Source organism: Mastomys coucha, unplaced genomic scaffold (assembly GCF_008632895.1).
Source record: "Mastomys coucha isolate ucsf_1 unplaced genomic scaffold, UCSF_Mcou_1 pScaffold18, whole genome shotgun sequence".
Taxonomy (NCBI): domain Eukaryota; kingdom Metazoa; phylum Chordata; class Mammalia; order Rodentia; family Muridae; genus Mastomys; species Mastomys coucha.
Window position 1 is genome coordinate 66,044,303 of NW_022196900.1, and position 23,308 is coordinate 66,067,610.

General features: G+C 50.5%; 2 protein-coding genes across 3 annotated transcripts in view; one reads left to right on the forward strand and one right to left on the reverse strand.

Annotated features, from left to right (window-relative positions):
- The window catches only part of Fam151a (family with sequence similarity 151 member A), a 14,381-nt gene extending 4,471 nt beyond the window's left edge, over positions 1-9,910 (forward strand). Inside the window, exons 3-8 of the mRNA XM_031378051.1 lie at positions 3,860-4,012; positions 4,869-5,028; positions 7,115-7,339; positions 7,707-7,846; positions 8,617-8,760; positions 9,150-9,910. Coding sequence (XP_031233911.1) covers positions 3,860-4,012; positions 4,869-5,028; positions 7,115-7,339; positions 7,707-7,846; positions 8,617-8,760; positions 9,150-9,880 — 1,553 coding nt within the window. The 3' untranslated portion in view covers positions 9,881-9,910. The remainder of the gene's footprint in view (positions 1-3,859; positions 4,013-4,868; positions 5,029-7,114; positions 7,340-7,706; positions 7,847-8,616; positions 8,761-9,149) is intronic.
- Acot11 (acyl-CoA thioesterase 11) overlaps positions 6,197-23,308 on the reverse strand; it is a 59,434-nt gene continuing 42,322 nt past the window's right edge. Inside the window, exons 7-16 of one of the 2 annotated variants that reach the window (XM_031378052.1) lie at positions 22,534-22,687; positions 21,050-21,169; positions 18,707-18,851; positions 17,412-17,467; positions 16,133-16,199; positions 15,572-15,655; positions 14,684-14,814; positions 11,541-11,672; positions 10,930-11,056; positions 6,197-10,123 (exon numbers count right to left, since the gene is read on the reverse strand). In XM_031378052.1, the coding sequence (XP_031233912.1) occupies positions 9,968-10,123; positions 10,930-11,056; positions 11,541-11,672; positions 14,684-14,814; positions 15,572-15,655; positions 16,133-16,199; positions 17,412-17,467; positions 18,707-18,851; positions 21,050-21,169; positions 22,534-22,687 (1,172 nt within the window). In that variant the 3' untranslated portion in view covers positions 6,197-9,967. Of the gene's footprint in view, positions 10,124-10,929; positions 11,122-11,540; positions 11,673-14,683; positions 14,815-15,571; positions 15,656-16,132; positions 16,200-17,411; positions 17,468-18,706; positions 18,852-21,049; positions 21,170-22,533; positions 22,688-23,308 lie in introns of those variants that run through there. The other variant, XM_031378053.1, reaches the window with a different exon arrangement.

Below are 23,308 nucleotides of genomic sequence, written 5' to 3' on the forward strand. Positions count from 1 at the left end.
AAAAAAAAAAAAAAAAAAAAAAAGGCTGCAGATGCATGCTAAAGACCTTTTTTCCCTTTTTCTCTGCATGCTGAGAATTTGTCACTGGAGAAGGGTGAGCTTTCACCCAACACACTCACGCGCACGCACACACCATAACTGGAGAACATAAAGCCCTTTACCCTGCCGAGAGAGCCAGGTCATAAGGCCTCAGGGGATGCCAGGAGAACCTACCACCTAGCTTCACCCAGAGCACACTGGCACAAGGAGGAGTCCTCAGGATCCCACCCAGGGTGTGTACTACTGCATCAAGGAACACGAATACTCACCCTTAGCAGAGAGGCCCAATTTCCTTTTTGCCAGGTCCTGGGGAAGGCAAGGCCTCTGAAGGAGCTGGCCAAGTTAGGGTGGACTACACTGGATGTCCAGAGAGAGAGGGGGGCCAGAGTGCAGACCCGGAGGCAGCGCACAAAGTTCCCATTTTACCTTGGCATTTACTTGCCATGATTCTGGCCAGGCACGGTGGGGCACACCTGTAACCCCAGCACTGGGGAGGTCAGGGAAGGATGATGAGGACTTCAGGGTCACCCCGGGGTATGTAGCAAGTTCCAGACTAACCTGGGCTAAAAGAGAGGGGGGATGGGTGTTATGCCAGCATTGACTCCAGGCAAATGGCTTCCCCTCCTGGGCTGGTGGTAAGTCATTTGTCATCCAAACTGGGACATGCTTGATTGTATAAACAAGGTCATTATTAGTAATTGTGTTGAGACAGCAGAAGTACACCAGATGGCCCTGGGTTACCCTAGGTAAGTGTAAATAATAATTAACACTTAGTGAATGCCTAACTTGGGATCCGTTACTATTTAATTCTCACAGATGAGGAAAGGAGCACAGAGAGGTCAGGTAATCTGGTTTGTGTCACACAGCTTTCAAGTGTGCAGATTTAGAGTTTGCATACTCAACCACCATGCTCATGTAGCTCAATGGTGGGTGAATGGAGCGCTTGGCAGATGCATGCTTCCTGCCCTCTGGAGGGCACCATCCTGAGGATCCAAGCTCCCCTTCCTTGGTCAGCCCCCAGGTCCAGCCTCTGGAAAGTCCACAGTGTTCAGTACTAAAGGAAAAGAGCTTCCAGGAAGACATGACAGGGAAGCCACCTCAGGGAAGCCAGTCAGGTTGTGAACAGTTTCTTTTTCTTTTTTTTCTTTTTTTTTTTGGGGGGGGGGGGGGGGTTGAGACAGGGTTTCTCTGTGTAGTCCTGGCTGTGTAGACCAGGCTGGCCTTGAACTCAGAAATCCACCTGTCTCTGCCTCCCAAGTGCTGGGATTAAAAGCGTGCGCCACTACTGCCCGGCATGTGAGCACAATTTCTATCATCTTCATCTCATTTATGAAGCAATGTCAGGGTCCCTGCTAGGATGACAGGCATAAACCATGCCTCGCTTGAAATGATCCTATTTCTGGCAATTAATTCCAAGGCCTTAATGTAAGCACTCCACCAGTGAGTTACGTCCCCAGCAATCCCCATTCATTGAACTCTTTTTTTTTAAAGATTTATTTATTTTATGTATATGAGTACATTGTAGCTGTACAGATAGCCATGAGCCATCATGTATGTGGCTGCTGGGAATTAGACTCAGGACCTCTGCCAGCCCCTCAGAACGCTCCGGCCCTTGCTCACTCGCTCTGGCATAATTCACTGTAGCTGTCCTTCAGACACACCAGAAAAGGGCATCAGATCTCATGGGTGGTTGTGAGCCACCATGTGGTTACTGGGATTTGAACTCAGGACCTTCGGAAAAGCAGTTAGTGTTCTTACCCGCTGAGCCATCTTGCCAGCCCCCTTTTTATGTTTGTTTGTTTGTTTTTGAGACAGGTTTTTCTGTGTAGCCCTGGCTGTCCTGGAACTCACTGTATAGACCAGGCTGGCCTTGAACTCACATATATCTGCCCTTCTGAGTACTGGGATCAAAGGCATGCACCACCACACCCAGCTTAGCACTGAACTCTAAGCGCCCTGCCCCCAGGTTCTAAGTGCCAGGATTACTGGTGTGTACTACCACACCTAGTTTGAGCCACACCAGTATCTTCAAGATACGCTTCTCAAGCCTAGATTCTCTGTGCCCCAAACCCATGGTCTCTACCCACTGTGTGCCTGGGTAGGCAAAAGTTAAGAAAGACGTTTATAAAAGCTGGAGAGATGTCTCAGGTTAAAGAGCGCTTGCTGCTCTTGTGGAGGAGACCCAGGTTTGGTTCCCAACACTCACAAGATGACTCATACTTGTATGTTACTCCAGTTCCAGGGGATCCAGAGACTTCTGGCCTCTGGGGGCACTAGGCACACACATGACACACATAGATACATGCAGGCAAAACACTCATACACACAAAAGTAGATTAAAAACACCTTTAAAAATATCTCTCGACAGGGCAGTGGTGGTGCTTGCCTCTCGGCACTCAGGAGGTGTGAGGTCAGCCTGGGCTACTACATTATATGTTCCAGGCTACCCAGAGCAATAGAGTAAGACTGTCCCAAGAAACAAACAAAAGCCGTGCCAGCAATTCTCCCTCCTAGAAATCCAGCCCATGAATTTTAAAGAACCCTGATAAAATTCTCAGGCACGAGAGATGGAGAAAAGGCTCGGTGCTTACAAACGCATTTGCTGCTTTTGCAGAGGGCCTGGGTTCAGCTCCCCTGCACCCACATGGCAGCTCGAAACTATCTATCATTCCAGTTCCAGGGGATCGGATGCTCTCTGTGTCTTCCATCTTCTACCAGCGCCGGGTGCATAGGTGGTTCATGCACATACATGTAGGAATTCACTTAAGTACATAAAATGCATTTTAAAAATTCTCACATTCTAGATGATTCTGTCTCACTTCCCTGGGCCTGGGCTGCTGGTCTTGAGTTTGTTGTGTTTATTTTTTAGACAAGGTCTCAGTATTTGGCCCAGGCAGAACTTGAACTTACTATTATACCCCAGTTGGGCTTCAAACTTATGGTGGGATCTGCCTTGCCATCTCTAACGCTTGGACATGGGTGTAAATCAGCACACAGTGCTGTCTTTTCTTTGCCCACCTTCATCTCTAAAGTGCTCCAGGTGTTAGCCAGCTCCACTCCCATGGAGGAAGGACTCAGGAAAGCTGTGTCCTCTTACAAAGAGATGGTTTCAGCCAAGGCCCCAGGATGGAGGACTGACCTAACTGGGGAGCACCTGAGGGATGAGAGTCTCGGCTCCACTCCAAACTTGAGAGCAAAACCTACAATTTCACAGTTGCATGTTGATTGTACACATTGAAGTTGGTGCCAAAGGTCTGAGCTCCATTTCAACTAAACACCCAAGGGTTCGCCTGAAATAACTGTGTGAAGTTAGCAGATAAAAATAATGCCTTAGTTGCTAGTGAGGACACAGCCAATCGAATGTAGGCGAGGAGCACCAGCCAAAACCACCATTCTGGACAGTAAGTTGGCAGTAGTGGCTTTCAGTAATGGCCTGACTCAAATCTATTCACAGGAATAAAACAGAGTCAGTAAACTAAGGCAGGTCAGGCCTAGCACCTCCCACTCAAAAGTCAGAGGAGATCTCTGAATTTGAGGCCAGTCTGAGCTAAATAAGAATGTCAGACCAGCCAGAGATTCATGTAAAAAGGGTACTGGTTGAGAGGCCTCTGTATGGCTTATCAGGTAAAGGCAAGTGTGTCACCAAGCCTGGTGATTTTGAGTGTGAGCCACAGGACCTGCACAGTTGATGAAGATCTGACTCGCAAGTTATCTTCTGCCTGTTACCCATAAGCCACAGTGTGCGAGAGGACACACAATAAATAGATAAAATGAAAAATATTTTTTAGAGCATTGATTGAGTTCTGCTTCCTCTGAATAGGTGACGTCATGGTCTTAGAAGCCGATGTCACTGTAGAAGGGTTCAACACAGCCAATGAGACCGAGGTGCCCATTATGGCCCACCCTCCAGCCATCTACAGTGACAACACCCTGCAGGAGTGGCTGGAAGCTGTCCTGGCCTCATCCCAGAAGGGTAAGCCATCCCTCTCCCAGCCCCACTGGCTCCCCAGACCTCTGCCCTTACGTAGGGATTTCCCTGGGGTGAGGTGAAGCCAGAGACCACCCTGAGCTGCCCACTTCCCAGAGTTTATTACTCAGGGGGAGCTAAGTGAAGTGGACAAGAGGAACTGTAACCCACGTGTTCTCTCCAGAACCCAAAGGTGAAGCTGGGATATGAAATTGCGAATAGACTGCAAAGAGGCAATAGGCTCAAAGTGTCCCTTGTGGGTCGATAGAGCTGGGTGTACTGTGTTCAGAGCCAAACCCTGCTCCCTCCAACTCCCCTTTGCAGTCTGGTTCTAGGCCTTGCCCTAAACCACATGCTCCCTCATCCTCCTCATCTGCCTAAGCAGCTGCCCCTCCCTGCTGTAACTCTGGTCACAGCTACATCATTTCTCACATGAGCAGCCTCATCTAACTGCCACATGCATCTATGACTCCTGTTTAACCCTCCATGGCTCCCCTTGGCCTAGCTTGGTTTCAGGATCTCTAACTTAGAAGTCTCCACAGTTAAGATAGGCATTCATTCGCACTGGGTCCCTTCTATCTAGTCAACCTCTCAGACATCCCTTCCTGGAGGCCTACAGTCTGTTGTGGTTCAGAGTGTGCCTTGTGAAACTGAAAGAAACTGAAGCCCTTCTTTCTCTATGTCTGAGTCTCCCTGCACCAACCCAAGCCTTCAGCTGGCTTTTGCTTCTACCCACCCCCGGGATGAAGAGGGGAGCCCTTCTTCTCAGCATTGGCTCTCAAAGCTGTCCACCCACCGTTCCCCGCTCTTTCTACCCAGCGAGTCGACGTCCAGTTCCCCAGTCCTTGTCCCTTTCCTGCAGGCATCAAACTGGACTTCAAGAGTCTCAAGGCTGTAGGCCCCTCCCTGGACCTCCTTCGGCAACTGACTGAGGCTGGCAGGATTCGGAGACCTGTGTGGATCAATGCTGACATCCTGAGGGGCCCCAACGTGCCCATCTCGATTGAGATCAATGCTACCCAGTGAGTGCTCACCCTCTCCCCAGCTGAGTCCAGCCCTCTTCTGTCAGCACTGAGCATGAAAAGGGACCTTGGGGGACCATTGTTACATTTGCCAGTCACACCATGAGACTGCAACTCTGAGCCAGTTCGTTTTGTTTTGTGTGTATTTATGCCTGTGTGCGGCCGCGATAGTGTAGAAGTCAGAGATTAAGGACTTGGTTTTCTCTTGTCAGCACGTGGGTCCTGGGGCTTGAACTCAGGTTTTCAGTCTCTGTGGCAAGCACCTTTACCTGATGAGCCTTCTCGCCAGCCACCTCTGTGTTGGCATGTGCTGTTCCCTCCTCTCTCGGATGCCTGAGTGTGTGTTTAATGACTTATTTCATGGGCATTAGTGGTTTCTCCTGTATGTATGTCTGTGTGAGGGTGTTGGATCCCTGAAAGTGAAGTAACAGAGAGCTGTGAACTGCCATGTGGAGGCTGAGAATTGAACCTGGGTCCTTGGAAGAGTAGTGAGTGCTCTTAACCCCTGGGCCCTCTCTCCAGCCCCATGTGTCATTAAGATATGGTTTATGTAGCCTGGAACCCAGTATAAAAATCAAGCTGGCCTCATACTTATGAGGCTCCTCTTGCTTTTGTCTCCTGGTACCAGGTTTACAGTTATGGCCCCCCCCCTCTCTCTCTCTTGGTTTTGTTGTGGTTGGTTGGTGGTGGTGGTGGTTTTTTCCTTGATTTGTTTACCTCTTTTGTGGTAGACAGGATGAGACAAGTACTCACGTAGCCCTGCATTTGGTTCCTGCTGGACTTGAACTCCTGACCCTCCTGTCTCCATCTCTGCTACAGAGTGTTTAGCAGCATTCTGAGTTTCTGTCCTTTGCTCTACTGAGTCTTTCCCCAGACCCTGCCCTTCCAGAAGTGTCCCTAGCACCGCAGGTTCCTGAAGACGGGACCCCTCATGCCTGACTCAGCTGGACCATTTCTGCTGACTTACGTGTTAGTCACCCTTGCTCCATTGTGACTACATCCTCTCTGTCTCCCCAGTGACACGCACAGGACTTGGCCTGCTAGAAAGTTATAAAGCAATGACAGGGCCTCCCCAGCTCTCCAAAAGACCCAGCCCCTGACAGGCGAGGATATATTTTTTTCTCCCCAGTTTTCAGATGTGAAAATTCACAATGACAGAAACATGCTGTTGAGTGGTTACTGTACCCCAGGCACGGATTCAAGCATTTTATTTGTAGAACATAGCTGAACTCTTAAGAGAATGAGGTAGCAACTAGCCATATTCATCTTGTAAGTACAGAAACTATCTTTGAAAGGTTAAATGGCCTGTCTAAGTCTACAAAATGGCAGAGCAAAGATTCCCACAGGCCTTCCCTCCTCAAGTGTTGTAGTCTGCAGACACCTCCATCTGCCCAGCCAATATTTACTATAAGTCTCAAAATGAGATCTATTTGGAAAATGTAGGCTAGGGCCCAAGACAAACAAAGATTCTCTCCTCAGGGTGCTGATTTATGTATCAGGGGCTGGGCAGTAGGTAACATTTCCTATTGAAATTTTGCATCAGAAAAAAATTGAAATAATTCTTTTCAATATATTGCTTTGAGATAGTTTCATGTAGCCTAGGCTAGCCCTGCACTTGCTATGTAGCTGGGGATGCAGGAAGTCCTCCTGCCTCCCACCCCTCCCCAAGTGCTGAGATTACAGACGTGGTACCATGCTCTTCTCATGGAAAAAAAAATTAGGAATCTGAAACTTTGGAGACTCGAAGCCAGCTGTAAGCATGCAGGTTTGCACACCTTACAAGTCTCACCCAAGTCCCTCTCTCTGTCGATCTGGGGACGTTAAAAAGGCTCTGCCCTGGCAGACAATCTTTGCAAATCAGAGGCTGAAGTGACCAGATGCAGAGTGGAGACCTGAGCCCAGACCTCCCTGACTGCACGGGGTGGTGATATCAGCAGGAAGATGAGCAAACCACTGTTTTTTGGGGCTCTGATGCCAATCTCCAAGCACAGACTCAATAGGCCTGGCTGTTCCCTCTCCCTGTGGCAAGAGCCTACAAGAAGGGACTGGAGCAGCCTGGAAAGATGGATCTCTCTGTTCTCTGCAGGTTTCTGGCCCTTGTCCAGGAGAAGTATCCAAAGGCCACCATTTCTCCAGGCTTTACCACTCTTTATGTGCCTCAGTTGCCAAACAGCACATACACCCAAGCCATGGTGGAAAAAATGCAGGAGCTGGTCGGAGCGCTGCCACAGAAGGTCACCTTCCCAGTGCGGGCTGTCATGACCCGGGCTGCTTGGCCCCACTTCAGCTGGCTTCTGAGCCAATCTGAGAGGTGAAACCCCCTCTATTGGTCCCAAACCTATCTGGGCTCTGACCCAAGATGAACATGGCAAGAGAGGTCCTAAAGATCATCTTGTCCCAGCCCCACTGACCTAACAACCTCCTATGCTCTGCCTCCAGCTTGTACTCCTCTGGTGACAGACTGGTCACTGCTTCCATTAGTGGGTAACTCAGAAACACATCCCAGGGGTGCACATCCTCCTGCCCTCTGAACCCCTGCTCCCCATCATCCTCTGGTGGGACGCTAGAGAACAGATGTTCTACTCCTGGGCTCAGCTGGCATTCAGTTCTGAGCACACAAGTAGAGCCAAGAGTCTTTAGGGGCCCACGCGGGCCCTGAGTCAGCTCTCTGGTTCCAGGTACAGCCTGACACTGTGGCAGGGTGCCTCAGACCCTGTGTCAGTAGAAGATCTCCTCTTCATCCGGGACAACAGTGCCACTCACCAAATCTACTATGACCTCTTTGAGCCTGTCTTGTCGCAGTTTAAGCAGCTGGCCTGTAAGAAGGAGACCTGGGAGGGGAGGTGTGGGCTGTGTTTCTGCTCGGAGCAGCCTTGGGTGGTCATGGAAGCAGAGAAAGGGTGGTCAGATGGAACTATTCTGAGAATTTGTGTTCTGCCTCTGGGACATTATGTTATCCAAGCCTTGCCGATCCACAGAGCAGGAGTCTGGTTGATAGGGAAACGGAGGTCCAAAGCCACAAGAATTTTATAGGAGTGCAATCTGATCACAACCTAGCCAAGTCTCCCTCTCTCTCTCTCTCTCTCTCCCTCTCTCTCTCTCTCTCTCTCTCTCTCTCTCTCTCACACACACACACACACACACACACACACACACACACACACACACGTACGTGTCCTGGCTTCCATAGCGCCATTCATCTTGGATGGCACTAGTGTCTCAGAGCACAGCCCTCTTGTGTGCCCACTAGTTCATGAGGCAGATGCCACTACACAAACCCCTGTTCTCTTGACCTTGCGTCTAGGGGCACCCACATCAAATCATCCCAAGGGGTCACATCAGATTCCACTCCTATTGAGGGAGCCATGTCTAGGAAGGGGCAGAGACAAGCTTTGGCCCATCATCTCTAGCTCTGTTTGGTTTCTGGCCCAGTAAATTCTGTTGAATGTCAGGCCATGAGACAATGACTTCGAATCTACCCAAAGGGGAACTGACAGCCACAGGGCTTAGGATGGGGGAGAGCCAGTGCGTACGCAAGGTGATTTGTGGAGAGTGGTCCCTTCACTTTGGCAATTTTGGGTCCCACAGTGAACACCACCCGGAAGCGAATCTACTACACAGGTGGCAGCCTGATCCCTCTTCTCCAGCAGCCCAAGGGTGATGGTCTGGAGGTAGAGTGGCTGGTTCTGAAAGTGAATGGCACAGGGAGAAGAGCAGCCATTACTGTCCCTGGTGAGTCTGCCTGCAGCTCTAAAGCTCCCGGCTACCCTAACCCATGGGTCTGTCATTTGCTTGGGTGGGGGTAACTTGATTCTCTGTTACCATGGCAACATGATAAGCCACACACTGGATACAGAGTGGGAGGAATAATGTCAAGAGCAGGAACTCTTGGTCTTAGACCAACAGCCCTGAGTCCTCTGCCACACTGTGACTAGAGGAGTGGGTGGTGACCCAGCTCTGAGTCACTACTAGGAAGGCCAAGAAGGTGGAGGCCAGCAGAGGCCAGCAACTTGTCAGGCCTGCCTGAGAGTCACCAGTCACATGTCCTCATGCCTGTCCCCTTTAACAAGAGACACTGACGTCCCGTGATGACAGGATCTCCAAACTGTTACCTCTTCCAGACAGAGAAGGCATGATCCTGCTGGACGTTGGCCTACTGGAACCTGAGGCTGGGACCCCTGTGCCCATCCTGCGTGCCTCAGATGGTCCTGTTCTGACACTGGAGTCGTGTCTGCTATACCTGGCTGTTCACCCCAGGCGCTGGGGCATCCATGTGAACATAGTGGAACCCACAGCTCTCCGGCCGTCCCTGGCCACATTAGCGCGCCTCTCCACCCTCGGCCATCTGCCCTGGCCTGTGTGGGTGGGGGCCACAGTCTCACATGGTAGTTTTGTGGTCCCTGGCCACGTAGCTGGCAGAGAGCTGCTCACAGCTGTGGCTGAAGTTTTCCCCCATGTGACTGTGGCACCGGGCTGGCCTGAAGAGATGCTGGGCAGTGGCTATCAGGAGCAGATGGTCACAGATATGCTGGAGCTGTGTCAGGGACTCCGGCAACCTGTGTCCTTCCAGCTGCAGGCTGGGCCACTGGGCCAGAGTCCAGCCAAAACTGTGGCCAGGTTACTGGCATCGTCCCCTAGAGCCACTGTTACAGTGTACCACAGCACTGCTGGGAACAGCTATGCGGATGTGTGGGCTGGATTGTGGGTGGCCAGAGCCGTGGACAGGACCCGAGTCTATTACAGGATACCCCAGGAGTACTGGAAAGACTTGCAGGCAGATGTGAGCAGGAACCGACCATCCAGTAGGACTGGACCATCTAATGTGGAAGGCTTCCCTGGGGAGTCGAGGTGAATAAATGTCTCTGCTTTGCTCCGAGGTGAATAAATGTCTCTGCTTTGCTCCATGCACTGTGAGACCTGGGGCAGCATGGCGTGGTGTCTAGAGGGTCTGGAGGCTGGGGGCTAGGTCATTCCGGTTGTCTAACAGGAAACTCTCACAAGCCTTGAAAGTGTTGTAGAATCCCGAAGACAAGCCAGCCACGTTGGTGGTCACATAGTTGAGAAAGCCGGGGGTGGCCTGGTTGTAGTAAGAAACCTGCAGGACAGGAAGCCAAGTTCAAGGAGGCATAATGGGGAGGTGAAGAGTCAGCCTTGCTTGCCTTCTGGGGAAGCAATAGGTACAACCTCACCTCTTGATCAGTTAGAAAACCCAAGTTGGTAGACCTGACCTCCTTCGGTAGGTCCCCAGATACCCAGGATACTTCAACTCTGACTGCCCTATCATAGCACACCATAAGGCCACTGTACACCTCCCTGATGGCCAGGTGGCCCCAAGGGACAGGGATTGACTCTCCAAAGCCTACACCTGAATCCACTTTATATCAAAGTGCTGGGGTGCAGGGTGTCACAAAAACATGGTAGACCTAAGCCTCGGACTATGTCCTTTGCATAGGTCCTTAGCAACCGAGTCAGCACCCAGGCAAGGCTCAAAGCCAATCTAATGCTGCAGGGAAACTGCATGCTGGGGGAGCTGCAGCATTTCTGCTCCCAGCTCCTCTCTACCTTTTCAATTAACACTGACTACCCTGCTAAGCTTTATAGGTCCTCAGAGCTACATAAAGCCCAGACAAGAAGGGAGACACGATAAATAAACAATGGCAGAATTTCAGATCAGAGCTGAGCTTTCTGTAGTCTGTGTCCAGAGCTTTTCTCAATCCCCAGCAGCAGCTGCTCTCTGACTACACTGACTAAATCTCAATGACAAGTCCCTTTCAGCCTCTGATGCTCAAGCTGAGAGGTCATGGGGGGGGGAGGGGCGTTGGGTCTGGAAGAGTCCCAGCCTAACAGTATGGAGTTCAGCTCACCCATAGGTGGAAAGGTAGAGGGAACACCAGGCCTTACCTTAGTCATTTGTTCCCCCTCACGCCACAGACAAAAGCCTGAACAGAGAGTCTCCCCACGTTGATATTCCGGTGTCTCGTGGTGCGTGGGCAGTGTGACGGACCTCAGGGCAATGACATAGGGATCCCTGGGGGAGAGTTAGAGTCAGAAGGAATCAGATCACCCACAGGAGGATGCCTTTCTCGGGGTCAGCTGTAGAAAGGGGACATCTGTGTTAGTAGCATCAGGGTCAGGTCCTACGTGTCCCCATGGACCTGTGTGTACCTTGGGGTTTTCATTCTTCTGGTACTTGTCTCCGGAAAAAGAAATTCTGGCTGGACCTATGTCTCAGGTAACAGCCACAAGCTTCCAGAGGGCAGAGGCCAAGGGATACCCATGGGAAAGGTACCCTGGTCTGTGGCCACAAAGGCCACAGACACCCTTGCTTTCAGGGGCAGCATATGCCCTTGCTGTCAAAATGAACTCCCAATGGTGCCTAGAGACAGCTGGTGGGTTCTGAGTCCAACCACCAGTGGGCAGCAAAGCTCTGGCCTCCATGTCGCTGCTCTTCCCAGTTGAGGGAGATGAGGGTTCCCCACCTCTACTGCACCCCTCAGAAAGCAGGCACTCACCCATTGTCACAAGGCTTCCTCCTAGAGGCCAAGATCACAAAGTCCTGGGGCTTGGTGTTGCCACTCAGGGTGGGACTGATGACGTGGTAGATGGCGTCATCTTCATCCACCTGCTGCACCAGCTCCACGCTCCTGTTGGGAGACCCTCCAGGATATGTGCATGCACAAATGCATGCAAGTGCTTGTCTGTATACACACACACACACATAGTACACCAGAGCAGATACACAGGTACATATAAGCATATACAGAGGCATTCATAGGTATACATACACATGCAAACACAAAAGCACACTGGCATATACTCAAGCCAATACAAGTATGCAAACTATTAACTGTCGACAGAATGTAGAATCATCTGGGAAATGAGCCTCTGAGTATGCCTGTGAGATTATCTTGGCTATTAATTGACACAGGAAGACCCATCTGAACTGTGCGCAGCACCATTACCTGGCATGGAAAATAGGCACCAGCATACATTCACCCTCCTCAGTATGTTATTATGGATGCAGTGCTACAAGTGCTTCAAGCTTCTGCTGCCTTGACTCCCCCACACACAGTGGGCTGTACCTGGAACTGGGAGCCAGGGTAAACCCATTCTCCCTTAAGTTGCTTTTGTCAGGATATTTTATAGCAGTGGGAAAAGAAACTTAGAACACAAAAGCTACATACAAGCATATGCTCACATGTGAGCATACGAAGACAGCACTGAACTCACAGATCTGTCTGAAGAATTTGGTAGTTGACATACTGTCTAGTGAGTTCCCAGTGCGTGTCAGGTGCTATAAACCTGGGATCTCACTCAGCATCACTCCACAGCAGCCCTTCACTAAATAGAGGAGCTGAAGCTTGGGGTTAACCCACTCTGGGCTACAGAGTTCGTAAGGAATCAGGGCTGGGGTGTTCAGCCTGATGGGTAACACAGACAACACAAGCCCAGGCACACTCACACATTTGTTCAGGTATACAGCCATCAGCTAACATGGGTACCCATAGACAAAAGGGCAGTCACACGAGGACATGGCCTTACCTTCTACCACATACACGTCTCTGCTGCGCAGAGGCTGGCTGTGCAAGCCTAGGGGAGTGTGCTGGGATCTCTAGCCTATGTCACACCCTCAGGGAAGTTATGATTTGGTCCACAGCAGCCCACCTTCCCAGGCTCCTCTGCCCAGCCACCACCAATCACCTCTCATCTAGAATACCCTGCTAGTAGGTCCGGGTTACCCGTGCACAGCATTTTAGAGCAACATAGTTCATTCTCCCCTTTTCCCTTTGCTTGCCACTTGATCTCTTGCTCTCTCTGTGTGATTGTCTGTCTGTGTGTGTGTGTGTGTGTGTGTGTGTGTGTGTGTGTGTGTGTGTATGCAAGTATGAGCATTTGAGGGAAGGTGTTCACATTGTACTGGCTAGTTTTGTGTGTCAACTTGACACAGGCTGGAGTTATCACAGAAGGGAGCTTCAGTTGGGGAAGTGCCTCCATGAGATCCAGCTGTGGGGCATTTTCTCAATTGCCGCTTGTGGGTGGTGCCATCCCTGGGCTGGAGGTCTTGGGTTCTATAAGAGAGCAGGCTGAGCAAGCCAGGAGAACAAGCCAGTAAAGAACATCCCTCCATGGCCCCTGTATCAGCTCCTGCTTCCTGACCTGCTTGAGTTCCAGTCGTGACTTCCTTTGGTGATGAACAGCCATATGGAAGTAAGCCAAATAAACCCTTTCCTCCCCAACTTGCTTCTTGGTCATGATGTTGTGCAGGAATAGAAACCCTGACTAAGACACACATAATGGTGCATTGTGGGTAACAACCTCAGTTATGTCATTGCTATTTGCCCATGTGGGTGCCAGACTAACTGTGCCCTAGCGGTTCTAGAGTCTCCTTTCTCCCATCTCACAAAAGGATCACTAGGACTGCAAACGTGAGCTACATGCCCAGCTTTATATGGCTTCTGGGAGTTCAAATTCAAGTTCTCATGTTTGTGTGCAAGTGTTTTATCCGCCAAGCCATCTCCCCAAACACAGCACAGTCGTGGCTGCAGAGAAAGCTTAGGCAAGAAGCTCGGGTATGAATGGCTATGAGCACTCTGCCGAGGACAGATGCAGAAAAAAGGAAAATCAGCTGGTGATGTGCAGCTCACTGAGTTCCCAAGTCTATCTAGCCTCCTAGGAAACACTTGTGATGTAGGCTCCAATTGAGCCGCAGCAGGAGCAGAGCAGAACAGAAGATGACTTCAAGGATGTTGAACCAACACCACTTTAAACATTAACTTTCCCAACCCCATGAACTGGCTCAATGGGTAAAGCACTTTGCCACCATGCCTGCTGAGTTCAATCCCTGGGACCCACAAGTTGACCTCTAACCTACACACACACACACATACACACACACAGACACACACACACACACACTTTACAGAGTAGGTTCTGGGCAGATGGCTCAGTGGTTAAGAACACTGACTCCTCTTTCATGACCTGCTCACCCTTCTTAAGAGTTGGAAGGGCTGAAGAGATAGCTTACAGGTTAAGAACAAAGGCTGTTTGTTTTCCAGAGGCCCTGGGTTCAATTCCCAGCATCCACATGGTAGCTCAAAACCATCTTCAACTCTACTATCAAAGAATCTTATGCTTTCTTCTGGCCCCCATGAGCACCAGACACATGTGTGGTGCACAAGCAGGCAAAATAACCATACTCATGTAGTAATTTTTTTTTTTTTTTTTTTTGGTTTTTCAAGACAGGGTTTCTCTGTGTAGCCCTGGCTGTGCTGGAACTCACTCTGTAGACCAGGCTCGCCTCGAACTCAGAAATCCACCTGCATCTGCCTCCCAAGTGTTGGGATTAAAGGCATGCACCACCACTGCCCGGCCATGTAATAATTTTTTAAGAGGAGCAAACAGAGGCCCAGGTCAGAAACAGCCTGACCAATGTCAAACTATTTAGAACAGACACAAGACTTAAACTCAGGCCTTCGTGTCCTGTTCCAGGCTTAGTCCCTAGGGCTTCGACATACCCATGACTTTGCCACCTAACATAGAAATATACCAAAGCCAAGCCCACCCCTGCTGAAGGCCAATGGGAGCAACGCATCGTGGGAGATGCTTAGCATCAGCAGGCAAACACCCCACCTTTCTCCCAGCACTGGCCCCTCACCGGTAATGCTTGTCCCACTCTGGTCTTCGGCGCAGGTCTGACAGCAGCTGAAAGACCTGAGCGGCGTCCACATTTACCACCATCTCCAAATGAAAGGACAGGAACTCTTCTTCCAGGATGTACAGGCGGACCTGCAGAGCACAGAGGGCGGCCTCACCACAGCCCCAGACAATGCTGCTGCTGGAGTCTGTCTGCTGGAAGTCAAGGCTGCCACTGACTTGCTGTCTGACTGAAGAAGTGGTTGGATGTCTCTGAGACTTGGTCACAACCCCGTGAAAATGAACCTCTCACTGAGCTCAGTACAGACAGACAGAAAGAAAGCACGGCTGTAAGAAGCAGCAATCAGAGCTGGAGAGATGGCTCAGAGGTTAAGAGCGCTGGCTTCTCTTCCAGGAGACGGAGGTTCAATACCCGGCACCCACATGGCAGCTTATAGCTATCTGTAAGTCCAATCTAGGATATCTGACACCTTCTTCTGGCTTCCCTGGGCACTAGACATACCTGTGGAGTGCAGACATGCATGCAGGTAAAACACTATGCACATAAAAATAATTTTAAAAACAAGAGAAGAAGCAGTAACTGAGGCAGCAGAGCTTGGATTCCTTCCTCCCTAAGGGACAAATGGGGAGGTGACCTCTCCAAGGGACAGGCAAGAAAGGAGCAATGCTCCCTGTCCCATCCCTGCAGTGACCTGATGTGCACGGAGTCAAAGGAGAAAGTGGGAAGGAAGGGGCCGTGCAGAGCAGCTGGGGAAGGTGGCAGTCGGGAGGAATCGGGGGCTTTCCTCAGGGCCTTGGAGACAGTTTCTAAAACTGTGTGGCTTCACGGCCCTGCTGAGATGCTTTGGAGACCCTGCCTCTGATGCTTGTAAGGAGAAGAAAGGCTTACCTCACTGATCTCCTCGGACAGCACCCAGTTGTCCTTGGCCATGAGCGTCTTCAGAGAGGACACGTTGTAATAGCTCAGGTATACCTAAGAGTACACAAATGCTACCTTCTCCTGCCCCCGGGGTCCTGGGGTCCTGGAGGAGGGGGGCTGTGTAGATATGAGGAAAGGAGCTGGGCTTTGGGGAAGGGGATCCTGGCTCCCTCAAGCCCGACACACAGCCCTGAGCAGCCACACCCTCCACACCCTCTTGCAAAAACAAGGGACACACAGAAATGTGTGTGAACAGCAGTCTCAGAGCAGGGCAGAGGGGTCTCCATGGTCCAGGACCGGCAAATTTTCATAGCCAAAAATCTTCTGGCCAAAGGAAGAAAAGAGGCCCACTTGTTTTTTTGGTTTTTCGAGACAGGGTTTTTCTGTGTAGCCCAGCCCTGGAACTCACTCTGTAGACCAGGCTGGCCTTGAACTCAGAGATCCACCTGCCTCCATCTCCCAAGCGCTGGGATCAAAGGCATGTGCCACCACTGCCCGGTGTCCAGTAGGCTTTGAAACAAAGAGACTTACCTGGTTGCTAGGATCCCAGGGGACAGACAGGGCCACTTCTGCCTGCTTACAGGACACAAGGTACTTCCTGAGAGGGAAGAGGACAACCTAGGTCTCTCAGAGTCCACTATGTTTGGCAGACATCATTGCCAGGCCAGTGCGAGCTCAGTGGGCTTGGAGACTCTGCCTGGCAGGGCACTGAGCACACAGAACACAGCAGCTGAGAACACGGGAGTTCAGCTAGCACTATAGGAAGTTCACAGGGGACTGGTGAGGAAAAAGGGACAGGCTCAGGCTCCCTGTCACTCATGTCATACCTCAGTGTTCTCTTTGGAATGGAACCCATGTCTTCTCTACCTCCAAGGGGGCTTTGCAAGGAACACAGTGCTTAGCATATGATAAATGTTCCAGAAATGTAGGTGTTTCTTATTAATAACAATGGGCGAGCCTGGGCGCATCTACGACATGCTACAATCTACAAGGTGTTTTTCTGCCAACTCAGACATACCAGTTTACATGTCTCAATTCACTGGGTCTGGGCTCTAGACCCTTCTAGGTTTTGTTTCAATTAATTTGTTTTGATTGAGAAGGGTATCTCTAAGTAGCCCAGGTAGGCCTTGAACTTGTGGCAACCTTCTCATTCTCCTGAGTGTGGAGATTTGACCCTTTCATGGCCAAACCAACAGTACTCAGAGTAAATGGGCGAAAATCACCCAGACTAAGCCAGAACCAACAGTAGATTTCATTCACCTGTGTGTCCTAAGGATGAGAGACCTACCTTGTGTCCTCAGTGTCCTGGTGTCTAGAAGAGCCGTAAGATGCTGAAGCAAGACTATGCAGATGCAAAGGGCCAGCCCAGAGGACAGAGGCAGAGGAATCCTAAGAGTTCAAGGCCATCCCGAACTACTTAGAGAATTCTAGCCCAGCTACAGTGTGAGATCATGACTCAAAATAAAATAAAATTTAAAAAAGAGAATGAGAGGAATGGAAGAGATGGCTCAGTGGTTAAGAGCACTGGCTGCTCTTCCAGAGGTCCTGAGTTCAATTCCCAGCAACCACATGGAGGCTCACAACCATCTGTAATGGAATCCAATGCCTTCTTCTGGTGTCTAAAGTGTGCTCATATAAAATAAATAAATCTTAAAAAGAAAAAAGGAGGAAAAAAATGAAAAAAGAAAAAAGGAGAATGAGAAAATATAGCCTAGTACTGAGCCCAGGAGGATTCCTAAAGACTGTCTCGAGGCCAGCAGGTGGAGACCAGCCCTGAAGCATGTCCCTCCCACTGCCCATCCCTGCTTGCCTGTCCAGGCGGATCTTCTTCCTGGCACTAGCCTCTCGGTATCGCCGTTCACCCTCCTAGGATGGAAGCGGGGACATGTTGTGGTACAGATGGGATGACCAGCTGACCCATAGCTCTGCCATCCCTGTCCCCTGGGGTGGAGAACTTTGCAGTCCCTTAGAGAAGCTTAGACCTTGGTAGGACAGCAGGTGTCAAAATAACTCCTTACTGGGAAAGCTCTAGGGCCCCTAAGCTATAACTTAGTTCTTCATGGAACCTTTGGTGACCTTAGGTACACTGCCCCTGCCCCTTGTGAGCCTCAGTTTCCCCCAACATAGAATGACATGATGAAAGACCCTCACAGCAGTGCCCAGGGCCACACTCACTGGGCACTTGCTAGGAACGAGGTCCTCGAAAGGGCTCTGCTTAAGGCCGTGCCTGTTGTCTTAGCCTAGGACCTGCGAGTCCCAGTTTACACAGGAGGAAACTGAGGCTCAGGGGGTTGAATGGTTCCCCCAAGGTCATGGGAATATGGGGTTGGGCCAGGGTCAGAACTCAGAAGGCCAGCTTAGGAGCCCACCTCTTTCCCATTCCTTTACAGCCTCACCCCTACTCAAAAACACAAAGACAGGGCTAGAGAGGTGGCTCAGTGGCTAAGAGCCCTGACTGCTCTTCCAGAGGTCCTGAGTTCAATTCCCAGCAACCACATGGTGGCTCACAACCATCTGTAATGGGATCCAATGCCCTCTTCTGATGTGTCTGAAGACAACTCATATAAGTAAAATAAATAGATCTTTAAAACATTTTTAAAAACTATTAAAAAAAAACCACAGACAGCAACTGGCCCCCCAAGCCAAGAGGGTGTCTCCACAGACACAGAACCCAGTCATCCACGTGCCCTTGCCCTGTCCCCATAAGGCTGACTGTCGCCGCTTCTCCAGGGCTCCAAGGCTATGCAGCCAGTTGGCTCCCCACAGCCAAACTCAGAAGGCAGAAGTTGCAGACACACTAATTGCACAGATAAGAACTGAAACCCTCAGAGATACAAGTCCAAGAATGCAGCAGGGGTGAGGTCCCACCAGCCTATGGTGGTCAAGCCAGGGGTCTCTGCAATCATACAGGCTGTTCAGGTCCATGAACATCCAACATCAGCCAGCCTTCATGGTAGGTTCCAGTTCTGGCAGGCGGAGCAGGTACCCAGCTTCACAGGGGGATCCCTGGGGTGAAACCAGGACATTCTGACCTGGTTGTACCTCATTGAAGAGCTGGGAATGGGCTTGTCACACAGTGAGGAAACTTAGGGATAGGGCACTCACCCCAGGCTGGGGACGAATCCAGGGCAGCTTCTGAGGCTGGTCATCCTTGTCCAGGACCACAAAGGTCATGAAGGCGCTGTTGATGTGCCGGCGCTGGGTCTCAGCCTCCTGGCGGTAAGCCTCCACACACACACCCACCTCCATGCTAAGGCCAAATGAAAGAGGAAGGAGTCAGGTTCCACAGACCTTCCCCGAGCCATGCCCTTCCACGTCATACACACTCACACACTCATGGACAAGTACACACATAGGCAGGCAGGTGCACACCGAGTGTACACACACTCTCCAGCAGTTCTTCCAACAACTGGACTCAAATGGCCAGAACCATATCTGTCCCCTCCAGTAATCTCACAGAGCACCTAGTGTGTGCAACACGGTGATAGATGAACCTGCCCAGCCAGGCTTCCAGCTAACAGCCCAGAAGGTCAATAAAGCAAGAAAGCAAAGACACCCAGAAGTCAGAAGGTAGACAAGATGGCTCAGAAGGAAAGGCACAACCGGAGTTTGATCCCAGAGACCTATAGTAAAAGTAGGTGGGTACACTCTGGCACACCATCCCCAAACGCACACACCACATATACAGTAAATAAATATAAACGTAATTTTTTAAAAGTTAAGTCATGGGAAATTACAAAGGAAGCCAGGCATACTGACATGTGCTAGCAATCTCTAGGGATACTGAGACAGGGGTATTGACATGAGTTGAAGGCCAACCTGAGCAACAGAGTAAAATTCCATCTCAAAATTCAAAATAATAATAATAATAATAATAATAATAATAGACTGAGGAGATTGCTTAACTCGTAAAGTACAAGTAGAAGAACCCAAGTTCGATCCCCAGAACCATCTAAAAGCCAAGAGTGGTAACACACACTTATAGTCCCAGCCCTGGGGACATGGAGAAAGGAGCATCCAGGAGCATCCATGGGGCCTGCTGGCAGCCGGCCTAACCGTGGCAAGCTCCAGGCCAATGAGAAAAAACTCGGCTGCACAATATGGTGGATGGTACCCGAGAAGTTATCCTCCAGCTCCCAGACCACTTACACATACATGAACACCTACACGAACACCCACATATACACACATACATTTTGTTGCTGTTTTGTTTTTTGAGACAGGGTCTCACTATATAGCTCTGGCTGTCCTGGAACTCGACCACTCTAGCCTTGAACTCAGATATCCTGCTGCCTCTGCCTCCAGAGTGATGGGACTAAAGCTGTGAGCCACCATACCCAGTTTACACAATTTTTTTCTAGGACAGGGTTTCTCTGTGTTCCCGATTATCCTTGGAGTGTCTCTCTGTAGATCAGGCCGGTTTCAGACTCAGAGATTTGCCTGCTTCTGCCTTCAAAGTTAACAAAGGTGTGCTCTACCACCACCAGGCATACATGCAATTTTTAAAAATAGAAAACATGATAAAAGCTAGAAAAGGGGCCAAGGATATAGTAGAGCATTTGTCCAATGTAGGCAAAGCCAGGAAGTCCTACAGCTGCAAGAGGTAGGCCTTAGAGAAAGAGGGAACCAACTGCCAAGTCTCAGAATGAGGTAGGAAGAGAAGCTGGAGAAGAACCAAGCCTGGGAGAGTCCTGAGAGAGGCAGGAAGTGGGCTGATGGAATTGCAAATAGCAACAGTCATAGCAAGAAGCTCCACCATACAGCCACTGACCCTCACTGGACAGTCTCCCTGGCTTTCTTCTAGTAACACCTCGGCCAATCCTCACAGCTGTGGGGCGGGGGGAGTCTGTGCGAGCATTTTATATGTTAAAGAATGGATGCTCAGAGACATTAAGTAACTTGTTTAAAGATACACAGCCTGTGAGAACTGACACCAAACTTGAACACAGGCTGCCCAGCTCCATCCAGATTGCCCTTCATCATAAATGAGCACACTAAGTTCCCAGAAATAGCCCTTAGCTAAAGCCAGCTGTGGTGAGAATCGACCTCAGAACCCATTCCAAGGTGAGATGGTAGAATGCCTGTTTTAGGACATGGATAGGAAAGGATCTGAGAAACAGAAGAGGCTCTGTGACCTCTGCAACCCCAGAGCTCAGTCGTCCAGCCAAGCAGGGAGAGACAGCACAGAATCACAGGGCCGCTTCCCAGTCATTGGAAGGCACAGCACCTACAGACAACTTAAAGAAGACCCCAGTCCCACCATTGGACAACAGTGGGAGTCATAGTACATTCCAGAAGAGAGAACACTAGCTAAACTTGGGCCATGTAAACAACCCAGTAATTAGGCCTCATCAGCTGGGGAAAGGGAGGTCTGCATTAGGTGATTTCTAAGATCAGGAAGAACCCCCAACCCTCGGCGGCCCAGTCCCACCCATCCCGACCCCTTACCTGTGCTTGAAGGCGTTATTCACAATGGCCTTGAGCACCAGACGATCTCCCACTTGAGACGGGCCTCGGAAATGGAACATCTCAATGGCCTTGAGCGTAGGGTGTGCATGGCAGAGCCGGCTACAGGAAGAGCAGGGGACAGGAGAAATGGCTGCTACTGCATTAAGGGTTGGGCTAGCTTTCTCTAGTACCTAGCCTGTAACCCATCCTGGACCACAGGAATGGTCCTCTGGCCCAGCCCTTGGATGATCCTGCTCAGTGCATAGCACTGAAGCTGTTTCCAGCTTAGCATGCTGAAGCCACTGTACGTGGCTAGACAGGAGCTGAATTTGAGGCCAGAAGAAGGCAAGCATAGAGTATGACCTAAAGCAAACCCCTTCCCCTCCTTCTCTTGACATTTTTTAAAAGATTTATTTATTTATTATACATAAGTACACTGTAGCTGTGTAGACAGACCAGAAGAGGGCATCAGATCTCATTACAGATGGTTGTGAGCCACCATGTGGTTGCTGGGATTTGAACTCAGGACCTCTGGAAGAACAGTCAGTGCTCTTAACCGCTGAGCCGTCTCTCCAGCCCCCCAACATTTTTGTCTCAGTATCTATGTTCCCTGATCCCTTGAGGTCCTCTTCTACCAGGAAGCGTTCCCTGATGATCTAGGCCCTGGACCTCCTCAGGTCTCCTCACACTCACAGGCCAGGCTTCACAAATGTTATTGCTTAGACACTACCTTCAGCTTGACCTCAGAGGAGAGATGGCCTGGGCTGGGCCCTAAGAATGAAAACCACCCTAGTGGAGCAGGTTATGGCGTGTCAAGAGAACAAGGGCAAAGTCATGAGGCACAAGGTGTCCAGTATGGACCGCCAGTCTGTGAAGCCCTGGCTGTCCTAGAATTCTCTCTGTAGACCAGGTTTGCCTGGAAGCCTCTGCCTCCCAAGTGCTGGGATTAAAGCATGTGCCACCACCACCCGGTTAACCTTTTGTTGTTGTTGTTGTTGTTAATCCCTGACATGTGGAGTACCAAGGACCACAAGCTATAGGAGGAAGGAGAACTCATTTCTGCCACTAGAAAGAGGCATCAGTCCGAGGTGGCTTTATGGTGGGGCTGGATAGTATGCTGATCCATGGGAGGTCACACCAGAAGCAAAATCAGGGGCTAGAAAAGTTGAGCAGGAAGAGAGCCTGAAGGAGCAGTTACTACGGGAGTTCAGATAAAGCCAGATCAAGGGGAGACGTCAGGGTCAGGCTGCTGTGGAGACTCCCAGCAGCTACAAGGAATGCGGTAATGAGTGGAGAGAAGAAGGAAGCATGACCAGCTTACAGAAATGGCTCCTCTCTGGCTCTATAGGTGTGGAAATCCAGGGTGATCCTAGCAGAATACCCAAGCTTCTGGAGCTTTGAGTGCTGAGACCAGCAAGGGTTCCTCTTGCCGAGGAAACAGCCTCCGGAAACAGAGGCAAGAAGGCATCCAGAGACTGTCCCACCTGGCTGCAATGGTGGCCACGTTCTCCATCCAGGCCATGATCTGGCCCCCAAAGGTATTGCCTTGGTGATTGGCATGAGGAGGCAGCACCAGCTCCACACTCTCCACTCGGGTCTTCTCGGCTGGCACCATATTGCTGCAGTCCTTGTCCAGATCTGGTCAGGGAGGAAGGCAAGCAGATGAGAAGGTCCCTAGGAATAGACTGTCCATAGAAGCCCTGGGACAATGACCCTCCCCCGCCATACCCTGAAACATTAATTAACTACCACCAAGTGATCACAAGGCCTACACTGGCCCTGGGAGGCATGGAAGGAAGGCTATAAGCTTGCCACAAGGTAGCAGACAGCACAGCTATGAGACAGGGCACGCCTGAGCCAACCCCTGCTCCACCAAACACAGGCTGTATGATGACAATGGATACATCTAGCCCACCACTGGCTCTCAGACACCCATCTAGAAGAAGCAAGTGTCAGCCCCAAGCACACAGTACTGGGGGTCCACGAGGGATGGTTGTAGCTGAAGTGTGCTCAGCTCATAGTCGGTAGCTACACTCTCAGGACAGTCCGATACCCTGACTGGTCCCTGTTCCTTGCAGAAGTGGCATTAGCATACCCAGGGAAAGAAAAGCTAATGAGCAAGCATGGCCTTGAGGTCCAGGAAGCCGATGCCAACATGCCGGACTGAAACCCAGGTGCTTGTCATGTGTCTCCAGAATCCTAAGAAAGAAGCACCCGGCAGAAAGATGGCATTCACTCAGGGGAAGGGCCCTGTGAGAT